The sequence below is a fragment of the Herpailurus yagouaroundi genome, unplaced genomic scaffold, assembly GCF_014898765.1.
Source record: "Herpailurus yagouaroundi ecotype Mexico unplaced genomic scaffold, PumYag 220, whole genome shotgun sequence".
Lineage (NCBI taxonomy): Eukaryota > Metazoa > Chordata > Mammalia > Carnivora > Felidae > Herpailurus > Herpailurus yagouaroundi.
In genome coordinates, this window is record NW_024412451.1 from 7,362,437 (window position 1) to 7,377,071 (window position 14,635).

At 42.9% G+C, this 14,635-nt stretch overlaps 1 protein-coding gene across 1 annotated transcript; it reads left to right on the forward strand.

The window, feature by feature from the left end:
- The first annotated feature begins 5,446 nt into the window (after nt 1-5,446).
- LOC121018964 (vomeronasal type-1 receptor 4) lies at nt 5,447-6,718 on the forward strand. The gene has a single exon (XM_040458099.1). The coding sequence runs from the start codon at nt 5,693-5,695 to the stop codon at nt 6,716-6,718; it is 1,026 nt and encodes a 341-aa protein (XP_040314033.1). The 5' UTR covers nt 5,447-5,692.
- Nucleotides 6,719-14,635: the final 7,917 nt, after the last annotated feature.

The following is a 14,635-nucleotide window of genomic DNA, read 5'->3' on the forward strand; positions in this document are numbered from 1 at the left end:
TTCTGAAAGCAGTTCTGTGGCTAAAATGCAACGAGACAGCATCATACGATACAGAGAAATTGGTGTGAAAGGAAGCCTCAATCAAGGCAGCAAACGTTATTGTTGTCTTTTTGAAAGATATTGCCACCTCCACCCCAACCTCGGTAATGCCCACCCTGACCAGTCAGCAGCCTTCAACATGGCGACAAGACCCTCCACCAGGAAAAAGTTTCTGACTCCCTAAAAGCTCAGATGATGGTCAGCATTTTCCTGAAACTAAGTATGGTTGAAACATGATGCATGTTGTTTTTTAAACATAATGCTAGTGCACACTCAATAGACTGCAGTACAGGGAGGACATGACTTATGTGCATGGGGAGGTGAAAAATTCCTTGGAATTCTTTTTGAGATATATGCTTTTTCGATGTGCTCTGGAACCAAACGTGCAGACCTCCAAGGTGTGCCTTTAAATATGGAAACATATGTAATGGTAAACAATAACATGAGGTGTTGATACTCAAAACTGATGCAATTTCCATCTCCAAATGTAATGATTTTCTTCATATTTAGATTTATTTTGTTTCTCAACGTAGCATTGGAGTATATCTGATGTTATCTCAGAAATGACATAAAAATAAATACACACTTTTGAAGATACTCTGTTTTGATTCAGTGTGTACATAAATATTGTTATACTGGCCATACTTTACAATCAAATAGTTTTTATTGGTCATTGGTCTGTAAAGGAGATATCTTTATGCAATAGAAATAGCTCTCCAATATTCCCCGAAAAACTTCAGTTTATTCCCTGATGATTATTAATGAGTCATTTTATCTAAACACAGGCAAAAGTTTTTATGCGTATAAGAGTTAAATGAAAAAAATTCTTGATAGTGAATATCTGGCTAAGATGAAAAGACCTTTAAATTTTCTCTGACTCTTTTTTTGTTAATTAAAAAAATTTTAATGTTTGTTTATTTTTGAGAAATAGGACACAAGCCCGGAAGGGGCATATTGAGAGGGAGACATAGAATCTGAAGCAGGCTCCAGGCTCTGAGCTGTCAGCACAGAGGCTGACAGTGGGCTTGAACCCACAAACTGTTAGATCATGTCCTGAGCCAAAGTTGAATGCTTAACCGACAGAACCACTGAGGTGCTTCTCACTGACTCTTTAAGTATAGAGAACACGCTGATGGTTACAAGAGGGGAGCTGGATGCGGGGTATGTTTTAAAGACCCAGTGGGGAAAAAAGGAGAAAAAAAATAAATAAATAAAGACCCAGTGGGGAGTAAGGAGTGCACTTGTTGTTACATGCACCATGTATTTGATGAAAGTGTTGAATCACTATATTGTCTACCTGAAATTAATATAGCAGTATATGTTGACTAATTGGAATTAGAAGAAAAACCAAAAAACAACTTTCTCTATTTTTTTTTAAATATCCAACATTCCTATAGTATTAGGAAGAAATAATGATATTTTGTAATTTTTAAAAAAGGGTTAAATGTTGGCTATCCCACACGTCATGGGGTATCAGTAGTTGGTCCAGTTGCTTTGTGCACATGTGGATAGTCTCAGTGGTTCTTGAGATGGGATGATTCCTCCACCATTTTTGCATGTTCTCACAGTCCATGAATACTTGCGAAATTGCCCTTGCAATGACTGTAAAATACAATATCCCAGGATCTGTGTACCCTCATGCCATAACTTTTCATTTAATGTTTACTTATCATGTTGAACAATTTAACAGAAAATGTAAAGGAGAAAATGTAATCTGAGAGCAAATGTAAACCTAGAGCAGACTCTTTTTTTTTTTTAATTTTTTAACGTTTATTTATTTTTGAGAGAGAGTGTGCATGAGAGAGTGCAAGTGGGGGAGGGGCAGAGAGTGAGGGAGACACAGGATCTGAAGCAGGTTCCAGGCTCTGAGCTGTCTGAGCCCGACGTGGGGCTTGAACTCACAAACTGCGAGATCATGACCTGAGCAGAAGTCGGATGCTTAACTGACTGAGTCACCCAGGTGCCCCTAGAGCAGACTCTTTATCTAAACTCACCAACCATTACTGTTTTGTCAGTGTCACACTTAGGATCAGCAGGGGGTTTTAGAAACACCATTACTTGTGCTTCTTCACACCTCCCCCACCTGCATTTTGTGAGTTGTTGTGTCTCCAGGACTCATTTCTGAGAGTGGAGCCCAAGCTCTGGCCCATGGGGAGGTGACAGGGGTCTGCTGTGCCTGGTTTTGTAGGAGGATCTGGGTGCAGTCCTGTCCCCAGTGCTGTAGCAGGATTTGAGATGTTTCTAGGAGGGCAATGTCTCTAAGACGGGGGAGGGGAAACTCATAGTATGAAAACCTTCAGATCAGAGCTGTCTGTGTTGGTCATGAGTCCCTCTTGTGGAAAAGGACGTAGAAGGGGGGACTTTTCTGCATTCGAAGGTGCTTCTGCCCGTGGGGAGGCAGGTGAAAAGGAAGGTGTGACAGTTGCAGGGGTTGCCATAACAAGGACCCTACAAGGATTGGCTGAAACAACAGACATTTATGTCCGGTGGTTCTGGAAGCTAAAAGTTGAAGATTAAGTTGTCCTCACGGGTGTGCTTCCTTTGAAGGCCCTCGGGGAATCCTTTCGGGCCACTGTCCAACTTCTGCTTCCTTGAATCGTGGCAGCAAAGTTCATGCGGTGTTCACCCCGTGTGCATTTTTTCCCCAAACTTACGCCCCCCCCCCTTTTTTGTAAGGACACCAGTCATGTTAGATTAGGAGACTCCCTACTCTAATATGACTTCATCTTAAGTAATTCCATGTGCAATGACCCTGTTCCCAAATAAAGAGACATTCTGAGGTCCTGGAGCTTAAGACTTCAGCGTATTCGGTTTGATGGGACACCGTACAAACCATAAAAGAAGGGGTATGCTGATGCCATAAAAAATGCGTGTTTACAAAATACGTTTTTCCAGAGAGTGAGAACATGGGCGGAAAATTGAAGAACAAGGAGGAAAACGTCTTTCTCAGACTCATACTGATATGCAGGTCAAATGCTGCGTCCTTTCTTCCCCCTGAGAGGCCACGTGTTTATAACTTGAAAACCTTTACTTCTCTCTCTCAACCCTGTCACCCCAGCCCTTGACCTGGGCTCCGTGTCTCACAAATACCCATTCTCCCCTCCGGCGTTTTCTGTCCCGGGCCCACGGTGCCCTCCTGCCCAGGCTTCTTTCCCTCAGGCTTTGCGCCCTTTCCCACACGCCAGTGGTCTCTAGAGGCGCTAGCTAGAAACTTGTAGTTGTTCTTGGTAATTGGCCAGTGGGGAGAAAGTTGGCAAAAATATTCTCAGGTCCCACACCTGTCACTGCCAGTGCCGCTTCAGGTGAAATGCTGATTGCTGTTGTGAGGTGCGGGGGCGGGGGGCGGTCACACAGTCATAAACGCATCTCAGGGCCCGGCTGCCCATCTTGCACACGCACTCACTTCTCTGACCGTCAACACGGAGCCCATCATGCAGGCAGCAGGAAGAAGTAGGCGGGTTTTCTCCGTGTTCATCTGAGAGGTAGACTCTGTAAGGGAAGGAACTGTGTCAGGAGTCCAGGTAAGTGACCAGATTGAACAAAGGGGGTTTTCTGCGTTTGAATCTGGCTCAGTGCCAAAGCCACACGGGAAGCTGGATTACCTCCTGAGCCAGGAGCTGAGCTGGTATAGAGAGATGGGGTCCTAGACCTACACCCAACCCTGATGGCTCCTAAGGCGTGTAGTGTAATCCTCACTGACAGTGAGTATGTGGTTTCACCCAAGTGGTCATGAAATCTGTGTTTTTTAAGTTTTTATTTTAATTCTAGTTGGTTAATGTAGAGTTAATATAGTTATATTAGTTTAGGTGTACAATGTAGTAATTCAATTTCTCCAAAGGAATGTGATTTTTTTTTTAATTTTTTTTTCAACGTTTTTTATTTATTTTTGGGACAGAGAGAGACAGAGCATGAACGGGGGAGGCGCAGAGAGAGAGGGAGACACAGAATCGGAAACAGGCTCCAGGCTCCGAGCCATCAGCCCAGAGCCTGACGCGGGGCTCGAACTCACGGACCGCGAGATCGTGACCTGGCTGAAGTCGGACGCCCAACCGACTGCGCCACCCAGGCGCCCCATGGAATGTGATTTTTAATGTACTTAAGTACTGTAGTTCTGGAGACAGTCTGCTCTTGATTCTGTGTTACAGGGACCACAGACATTACTGTGAGGTTTCTAAGGTGCCCTCAGAACCTTGATTCGAAATAAAGAGTTTGATGAATCTCTAGTATCATATCATCGTGTGTAGGAACAGTGTGTTTAAGGGGTACTTGGGTGGCTTAGTTGGAAGCTCATGGGACTCTTGATCTTGGGGTCATGAGTTTAAGCCCCATGTGGGATGTAGAAATTGTTCAAATAAGTAAAACTTAAAAAAAGTCTATAAACATTCTGTGTGATCACAGGTGCTGGTTTAGAATTGTTTTCTCTAACTCCAGGTATTTGAAGTGTTTAATAGATACAAGAAGTGTCTGTGAATTAAACATGGAGAGGCTTTTCCCAGTTAACAGGGAAGCAGCACGTAAGAAAAATAGAACTTAGTAAGTTTCTTGCAAGATTCTTAGCCTCCAATGTATCTTATGATATTTCTGCTCTATTAAATATTATAAAACCAATCCAAGATTATTTCACTTACAAGTCACACAAGGTATTTGCCTGACATTCCATTATGCATGTGTCCTGTCTTTCTTTTCTTTTTCTTTTTCCTTAAATAGGCTTCATGCCCAGCACAGACCTCAACACAAGCTTGAACTCAGGACCAGAGATCAAGACCTGAGTTGAGATCAAGTTTTGGACCCTTAACTTACTGACCCAGGCGCCCCTTATATTTCAGTATTTTTCACAAATCATGCTTAACTTTTACTAATTTTATTTAACTGAGGTTTTAACAAATTGATACCTATAGATTGTGAAAATAGTAGTAATTTTGTTCCCAGTATACATTGTTTAAGCAGGAACTAATGTTTTCTGTCTTGAGTTCCAAGGTCTTAGGAATAGTACTTTTGTTTCTGGAAAAAAACAATGATTCCTTCTGTTGCCTTCCTAATATGGAGCCCTTCTTGCATTCATTAAAACCAGGTTTCCATGAGGCAGGAACCTGCAGCTTTGTTGGACAGCAATCAGTGCATCTACAGTTTTCTGAGATCTCTAGGGTGGTATTCACGGTTTATAGTTGCTTATAGAAAGGGTGTTCATAAATAATGGAACATTTTCGTTAGCAAAAATTGCATGTAAATACCGCCATCCATCTTGAAATGGCAAAGTGTAAACATAAAGCTAAATATAGATCTGGTTTATTTACAGAACACAGCTAAGCAGTGTTTTTGTATATCATTAATTGAATGCACTAACTTTCTGCACAGCGCAGCCAGGTTCTCATCACCTGTCTGCCCCTAATTAACGAGTGAATGTAGACAAGCACTTAACCTCTCTGTTCTTCTGTGGCCCTTATGTTTCTAAGGAAGGCAGCAGTGCCTGCCTCATGTATTTAATGAGAAATAAGTTATTTCATGGGTGGTAGTTATACTATTGTTTCACACATAGCAAGTGTTGTGTAATGGTTGTTCATGCAACTCTTGGAAGGCCTCAAATGACTGAAGAACTTTAATTATTTGAGAGTAAGAAGTGTTGGTGAGTGGAGAATATCAGATTTCAGTTGACATGATTTGTCTGGCCTCTGCCTCCTATTCCCACGCAGGATCCTCTAGCCCAGAAGACAAGTATCAGTCACTGAGGACAGACAGGATGGCCACCAGGGATCTGGCAATAAGAGTGATCTTCTTAATCCAGACTGTGGTTGGAATCCTGGGGAACTTGTCTCTTCTTTACCATTATGTCCTTTTTTCTTTCACTGGGTGTAGGCCAAGGCCCACAGATTTGATTGTCAAGAACCTGATTGTAGCCAACATTTTGGTCCTGGTCTCTTTTGGAATACACCATACCCTGTCAACTTTTGGGTGGTATAACATGTTCAGTGATTTTGGATGTAAATTCTTCCCCTATGTTCGCGGCGTGAGCAGGGGCGTGTCCATTGGCATGACCTGCCTCTTGAGTGTCTTCCAGGCCATCACGATCAGCCCCCAGAACTCCAGATGGACAGCGCTTAAAGAGAAAGCTCTCAAGTGCCTTGTCCCTTCACTTGTCCTATGCTGGGTCTTGCAGATATTGATAAATATCATGTATCCTGTGGTTATGGGTAGCACTTTGAACAAGAATAACCTCACAAACAGAAAAAGTTTCGGGTACTGTTCAGCTGTTCGTTATGAGAAAACCAGAAATTCATTGAATACAATGTTGTTAACATTACCTGATGTGTTGTATGTGGGGCTCATGCTCTGGGCCAGCATTTCTATGGTTTTCCTTCTGTACCAGCACAAGCAGAGGGTCCAACACATTCATCGGACCAGCGTCTCCTCCACATCATCCCCTGAGTCCACAGCCACCAAAACCATTTTCCTCCTGGTGTGTACCTTTGTCTACTTTAATACCCTTTCGTCGGTCTTTCAAATTGTTTTGTCTGTTTTTGACTGTCCCACCTGGTACCTCGTGAACACCAGTTCAGTGATCAGTCTGTGTTTCCCAGCTGTCAGTCCCTTTCTGCTCATGAGCCGAGACCCCAGGGTATCCATGGTCTGCTTTCCCTGTATAAGGAATATAAAATGCCCTCATTTTATGAGAATTGTGTAAATTGTAGGAATTTCCATAATGTTACTCATGCCAGTTATTCCTTCTTCACCTCTGAGTCCTGTATAATTGTGAGAGGCTAACTTAATAATGGTAAGCAGAACATGTTTGACATCTCCTTTAAAGTGAAAAATAAGTTACAATAGTAATCATAATGCAATATTATATCATTATCTTATAAATCCTTATTGAAGTTTTGCTAATGATTTTAGTGGAGGAGTTCATAAATTATGCAATTTCAATCATCAGATCCTGAAACAATCTGGATATTATGCAGAACTCTTTGGGAGTGTCCTGTAAATTTGTTACAGCAAATATCCCTGAAGTGATGTAGGCATGGAATTAAAGCAAAAGGAGCCTGGAAATGGATCAGCCTGTGGCTGCTCAACACTGACACTGAAGAGAATGGTATCAGAGGAAAAATTCAGTAAATGAATAAAGCCTTGGACACCCAGTTATGATTGTGGCACATTTCATCCTTAGGAAGGTGGTAGTTAGTCAGGTGAAGTATGATGTTATGGGAGCATAGGAGGTGAGCATGAGTAAACATTTTCAGATAGAAATGGTCAGATTGGACTGGAGCAGATAGTGGAGAGCATAGATTAAAATTTTAGCTGATTTAAAAAAATTTTTATTTTAGAGAGAGAGTGTGAGAATAGAGGGTCAGAAGGAGAGAGAGAATCGAGCTGCATGATAAATGTGGAGCCTGCTTGAGATTCTCTCTCTCTCCCTCTGCCCCTCTCCTAGCCTTGTGCCCTGTCTCTCTTTCTAAAAGAAAAAAATATATAAAAGTATGTTTTAAAAATATATAAGGGCACATTCTCCTGTCATAAGTGTGTCGCTCAAGGAAAGTTCACAAAGTGATCACACTCTGTACCAGGTATTTGGTTCAATAGATAAAATATTGTCAGACTCAGAAGCCCCTTGTGCTCCTTACCAGTCAGTCCTCATCACGGTCATACATGCCGTGACATGGAACAGCGTAGGTCACTTTAAGCTCTTTAGTACTGATATAAAGGAAGTAATAGAGCATGAACTCTCTGTATTTGGCTTTTGTCATTTTTTCTGTTGTTTGTGAACTTACTGCTGCATGTTGTTACTGATCATTCATTGGCATTGCTGAAGAGAGGGTTCTCCTGCATAAATTTGAAACTATTAACTCAGTCACTCCACTTTTAATTAGGATAGTGGTGGTCTGTTAGGAATAATGCCGTACGTAAATTTCTACCATGCTTTGTTAGCACGCATAAAACTTTCTGCTGGCCATAGAAGTAACAATGGAATTGAATGGTGACAGGTTTACATCTCTGCACCTTTAGGAAACAGTGCCCGAGGAGTTTGAAAAATTGTACAAACGTTCACACCCACCAGCAGTGTAGGAGGTTTTTGGTTTGTGGACATGCTTGTCAACAGTGTTGGTTTTTTTTTCCTTTTTCTTTTTGACTTCTGGTTGGTGTGCACTGGTACGAAGTAGTGAACTTCTTTTTTTTTTAATTTGTCTTAAAAAATGTTTATTTTTGAGAGAGAGACAGAGTGTGAACAGGGGAGGAGCAGAGAGATAGGGAGACAGAATCAGAAGCAGGCTCCAGGCTCCGAGCTGTCAGCACAGAGCCCGACACAGGGCTCGAACTCACAAACCAGGAGATCATGATGCAAGCCAAAGTCGGATGCCCACCTGACTGAGCCACCCAGGCGCCTCTCGTGTTGTCCTTTTCTCAATGTTTTGTAGTAGGTCTGTATATTTGTTAGACATGTTTCCTTTCTTGGTCTCTTTTTTCTCATGCTCTCTCTGTGTCTTTGTATGTTCATTTTTTCCCCTGAAATTTATTTATTTTGAGCGAGAGAAAGTGAGAGACAGCATGTGCACGAGTTGGGGGACACTCAGAGAGAGAGAGGGAGAGAGAATCCCAAGCAGGCTTGATGCTGTCAGCGCAGAACCTGATGATGGGCTCAAACCCTCAAACTGTGAGATCTTGACCTGACCTGAACTCAAGAGTGGGATGCTGAACTGAGTTACCCACATGCTGCCTGTCGTTGTATGTGCTGATGAGAAGAAAGTCTTTAAATTCTTTTTATTTTCTAATGTTTATTTGTGAGAGAGAGACACAGAGTATGAGTGGGGGAGGGGCAGAGAGAGAGAGAGAGAGAGAGAGACAGAGAGAGAGAGAGAGAGACAGAATCTGAAGCAGGCTCTAGGCTCTGAGCTATCAGCACAGCTGACACAAACTCACAAACGGTGAGACCACGACCTGAGCCAAAGTCAGATACTTAACCAACTGAGCCACCCAGGTGCCCCGAGAAGAAAGAAGAAAGTTTTAATGTTAATATAACTCTTTCCTCCTTTATACATAATGCTTATTTCTGTTCAAGAATACTTCCCTTTTTTAAGTTATTTTTAATTTTATTGTAGAGAGAGAGAGCATGAAGGGGGAGAGGGGCAGATGGAAAGAGCGAGAGAAAGAGAGAGGGAGAGAATCTTTGGCAGGCTCCGCTCTCAGGTGGAACCCAAGATGGGGCTTGATCTCCCCCTACTTAGCAGAAATCGAGAGTCAGCAGCTCAAATGACTGATCAACCCAGGTGCCCCCAAAATCTTTATATCACATTAATCTTTAGATTGGCAGTCCTTCCAGAACTGAATTGCTGTATGTGTGGATAGTGAATTCTATTTTTTTCTGATAAGCTAACAAATTTCAATTATTTCAGAATACACGATGTTATATGTGGAAACAAGGGAACAGATGTGACCACGAACCTCTTGCTGCCTATTGTGTGTGAATAATACTGCCTTTTGTCTTGGTCCCTGGAGTCTCGTGTCTTCTTGCAGCATCCATGCAGCTGGCAGGCTCACTTACTGGTTTGCAAATGGGGTAAAATCTTATACCCTTTACATTTCTTGAAGTCTTGGCCATGAGGATGGGATAGTAATTGAGCAGTACAAGGACTAACCTTTGTGTGTTGCCATAGTAACAGTGGGAAGTTGAGTTGATGTGGTAATTGAGTGCTTTCTGAGTCTGTGTGGACTGCTACAAGAAAATTCACAGGTGTATAGTGTAGAAAACGAGTTCACATCTCCCAGGTATGGAGTTTGAAAATCTGAGATCAGGGTGCCAGTGTGGTTGTTGAGGGCCTTTCTCTGGGTTGCAGCCTTCTGCTATTGTCATAAGACAGAACAGAGGAGGGAGTTCTCAGGTCTCTTTGTAAAGGGCACTCATCACTTTCATGAGGGCAGAGCCTTCAGGTCACTTCCCAAAGGCCCCACCTCCAAATGCCATCACCTTGTGGGTTAGGTTTCAATATATGTATTTTTAGGAAACACAAACAGACCATTGCAGGACCCTTTGGAACAAGTTCAACAACCAGTTTGTTTCTATGTCACAATGTAATAGGAATTGTTGTGTTATAGGCTTTGCTTCCCCATTCCAGAAGTTCCAGACGGGATTGTCCCAATCAGGGTGAGGTGCAGGTAGAGAAGTGTTACTGAGACACACAGCCTTTCATTTGCCATCATTGGGGGGTTTCCGTCCACCTCTGATGTACCAAGTTTTCATAACGTATGTGATATTCTGTCTGTTGGCCTGTTAGAGGCCTCAGTCTTAATCGCTCTGTCTAATGTGCCATCACCTCTGCCAGTAGGGGTGGCTGATATAACCCAAGCAATTCAGAACCCAATAAAGTTCACTAGTAAAGTGCTCAGTCCCTCCAGCAGTGAAGGAAAAATCCTCTTGTTTCCTTCCTGTCACCTAGAAGGAAGTCAAGTCTTACTGAACCCCTCGGGTGTGGGAGACAGCACAGGTCTCTGTGAGTGCTGTGTCTGTCATTTGGAGCCTCTGGCAAAGGGAGGAAGCCTCGACCCAGAAGCACCCCATGGTATGTGATTTGGGGGCTCGTGCAACACAGTTAACTGGTGTACTGTTTTGAAACAGCAGTTTTAAAACTAAATAAATAAATTTTTAACAATACACTGATTAACTTGCTAGTGTGCTCTCCTCAAAACTGACTCTTAGTAGTGTTTTCACTGTGTGGCTTCATATTCCACTTTTGGAATGAGTCAACATGGACTCACTGGGAAGAGAGTAAGGAAGGGCCTCACGTTTCTCGTGTCGAATGGAAGTGCCTATTCAAGAATGAAGGCACACTCTTTCCAGCAACATGCCATGTTGACAAGAAAAAGTCATACCTATCCCTTCCGAAGAAATTTTTAGCTCCATGGTGTAGCCAAAGCCACTGGCACTAGGAACCCTCAATATCCTGAGGGTCCCCTAAATGCATGGCCCCCTTTGCTGATGGTTTAGGTAGGCTGAACTCTAGTGGTGTCCCCTGGGCCACTGGGTCTGGTTAGTCTCAGTGCTGGCTCTGCAAATCCGAAATCAGAGGCAGTCCTTCCTTCACTGGTCGTATGTCAGATTCCTGGGCTGCTGCCAGGGGTCTAGCTGTTGAGTGTGCGACTTGGAAAACAGTGGATGGCAGATGAATGACTTCCCTCACTCCCCCCCACCCACCGCAAACCTTAACGGGCTGTGAACAGCGGAAGCACATTTCACTGCTATAATTATTGTGTGGGTCCCTCATTCAGTGCCCTTGGTGAGGCCTGTTCTCACAGAGACTGATCAGAATGAAGCTGCTGATTGAGCCTGTTTCTGATCAGAGGTATCTGTGCATAGCGCACTTGTGACTCCCTTGCACGGTTTTATTGAGGTATATGGGACGAATAAAATTGTATGATATTTAATGTGCAGCCTCAGCTAACAAGACCCAGAGCTGTTGGGGTGGAGAGAGATCCCAGAACACGGAGAGCAAGCAATGAAAAATGCAATGCCTCAACATCTCTTTTTATTGGGAGTCTTGCCCTTCTGTTGACACAATGAAGGGGGAGAGAGCATCCCAGGCCTTCCCTTCCCTCTCTGCAAACTCACTGTAACAGTCTTCCTAAGATGTTGGTGGAGGTTGTTTTGAGTGAAACTTGAAACAGAGATTAGACCCAACATTTCCCGACTCTGTCAGAGGAGACAGACTCCAGGGCATACTCACGATGCCGGGCCAGGGATGGAAATTCTGGGTCAGGGAGACAGACACGTGGTGGTGGAGTGTGGCTCTGGGGTTCCGGGCCAAGCCTGCAGAGGTGCAGGGAAGGGGAGACATCTATGCAATGATCTGAGAATTGAATGGGAACTGCTCTCTAAGGTATGGAATGGTTTGGACAAAGGCCTGTTTGGTGTGGGAAAGCGTGATGTGCTGAGGGGGGTCCGATTTTTTCCACAACTGCTAACCTCCACCAGTGGAAGTGACATGGGGCGTGATAGCCCCTGCGGTGCACCCTGGGGGCTTGGAGCTCCGGACTGTGTCCTGAGCAGGATGCCTGGGCAGGCACAGTGTCTCTGGCCTCAAGAGACTCATGCCCTAGGTGGTCTCTGATTCGGAGTCTGAGGTGGATGAAAGATAGATAATGCCCTCGTGTTAGAGTGTGTTAGAAGTTTATTTGGGTGTCTCACTGAGTCTCAGGGACAGGGAGTATGATGACAAAGGGAGAATTTCTGGCAGGTTGATGAAAGAAGTGTATGACAGATGATAGAACTGTACATTGGACAGTAAAATTTGCTGTATGTACATTAAACGTACATATTAAAAAGTTTTTGAAAAGGAGGCAGGTCATGGGTGGCTTGGTTTGTTGAGCATGTGACTCCTAATTGCGACTCAGGTCATGATCCCAACATGATGGGATTGAGCCCCATGTCAGGCTCCATGCTGAACGGGGAGATTGCTTAAGATTCTCTCTCTCCCTCCATTCCTTCTGCTACTCATACTTTCCCTCCCTCCCTCACTCCTCCCCCCTCTCTCTGTCTCTCAAGAAAAAAAAAAAAGAGGAAATTCCTGACACATGCTACAGTGTGGTTGCACCTTGAAAATATTATGTTATTTAAAAGAAGTCAACTCCAAAGGATGATAGATTCCATTTGTAGGAAATGTCCCTACTGGACAAATGGATGGAAACAGAAAATAAGCTTATGGTGCCCAGAGTTCAGAGGGATGAGGCTACTTAGGGTGATGGTTGAAGGCTACAAGTTTTTTGTGTGTGTGGTGATAAAAATATTAGGAATTGATTGTGTTAATATGTGCACAGGTGTATGTTAAAAAAAAAAACACATTGAGGGGCGCCTGGGTGGCGCAGTCGGTTAAGCGTCCGACTTCAGCCAGGTCACGATCTCGCGGTCCGGGAGTTCGAGCCCCGCGTCAGGCTCTGGGCTGATGGCTCGGAGCCTGGAGCCTGTTTCCGATTCTGTGTCTCCCTCTGTCTCTGCCCCTCCCCCGTTCATGCTCTGTCTCTCTCTGTCCCAAAAATAAATAAACATTGAAAAAAAAATTAAAAAAAAAAAAAGAAAAAAAAAAACACATTGAAACCACTGTGCACTCTAGGTGGTGAACTGCATGTGAATTGTACCACAGTGCTGTCCCAGAGATGGTACAGGAAGATAAGAAAGCAGCAGAGCCTAGTTTATGATTTTACAAAGGAGACTTCAGGAAAAGTTGTAGGTAGCAGGAGGGATCTAACACTTTGAGAGAAGGATAAAGTTACCAGGAAGTTGTAACAATCCTGAAAGTCTGAGTACCTACCATCAGAGCTTTAAAATTTGTGAGGGAGCAAAAAGAGAAATAGAGAATCTCACAATTATGTTTCACAATATTTACAGGCTGTGTATGAAGGTCACAGGAGATCAGTAAGGATATGGAAAACTTGAGCAGTGTGTCAATCATGGTGATCTAAATGGGGCGCACCTACTCCACAACGGCAGATACACATTCTTTACAAGGTCATGAGAACTATTCAACATGATAAGCCAAATTCTGGGACAAAACCAGTCTAAACAAAGGAATTACAAGACATAATCTGTGATCATAATGGAATGAAGTTAGTAGCTGGTAGGAAAAAGATATTAGAAAATTATCCTAGATAATCTGAACTCAGAAAACACACTTCTAAATAAATATGAGTCGAAGTGGAAGGCTCCAATCAGGTGCCATCTTGAACTGATTTAATAAGAATAGTGCACGTCCAACTTTGTGGGATTGAGCTAACATACTGCCTACTGGGAAACAAAGCATGAAATGTTTTCATGGATTTTGTTTTCTGCCGCTTGATTAAATTCCCTATTTAATTGTAGTAGATTTGTTATTTATTTTTAAAGAACTGCCTATTTTCTGTCAATCTGATTTCAATTTTGTTTTTTAAATTTTGTCCAAGTATGGGCCAGAAAAGCCTGTGTTTTATTTTGAGCATTTTAATTTCCCCATTTAGTTAGTGAAGATGCTAATCTATAAATTTCTTGTAATGGTTTTGGCATCAGAAGAATGCTAGATTCATAGAGTAAGTTGGAATATCTCACTTCCTCTTTAAATTTGATTAGAGTTTGATAGAATTGGTTTGAATCTCATTATCCCTCCCCCACTGACTGGATGCTAGGTTATTGATTTTAACTGTTACTGTAGTTGCAAGGTGATTGGTTTGCAAGGCTTCCATGGAGTTGAAGAGATTGGATGAGGATTGGAACAAGTTACAGTGCCACAAGGCTCACTGTGATTTGATGTGTGGACTTAATCAGCTGCTCAGCAGGGCAGAAATTATTCACCTTTAACCAGGGCCTCACAAATGGGTCAGAACAGCACACAAAACATTACATCAACATTTCAATATTCACCTAATCGATTCTAAGCTTGGAAGGGCAACCTGATCTCTCTGCTCTTCTCCTGACATCCATTTATTTCATATTCTTTCTCTCATCATGTAAATATATTCCTTGGGGTCTCTGTCTATTCTACACTTGACCTAGATATTAGCTGAGTCTAGCTTTAACCCTCTGAAATCTTGTCTTTCAGTCTACCAGTTCCACAGTCTTGAAAGGCTAACGTTTTCCCAGGAGTTTGTG

Coding starts and splice junctions, on each gene's coding strand:
- LOC121018964 (XM_040458099.1), top strand. CDS start 5,693: ATGATTTGTCTGGCCTCTGCCTCCTATTCCCACGCAGGATCCTCTAGC.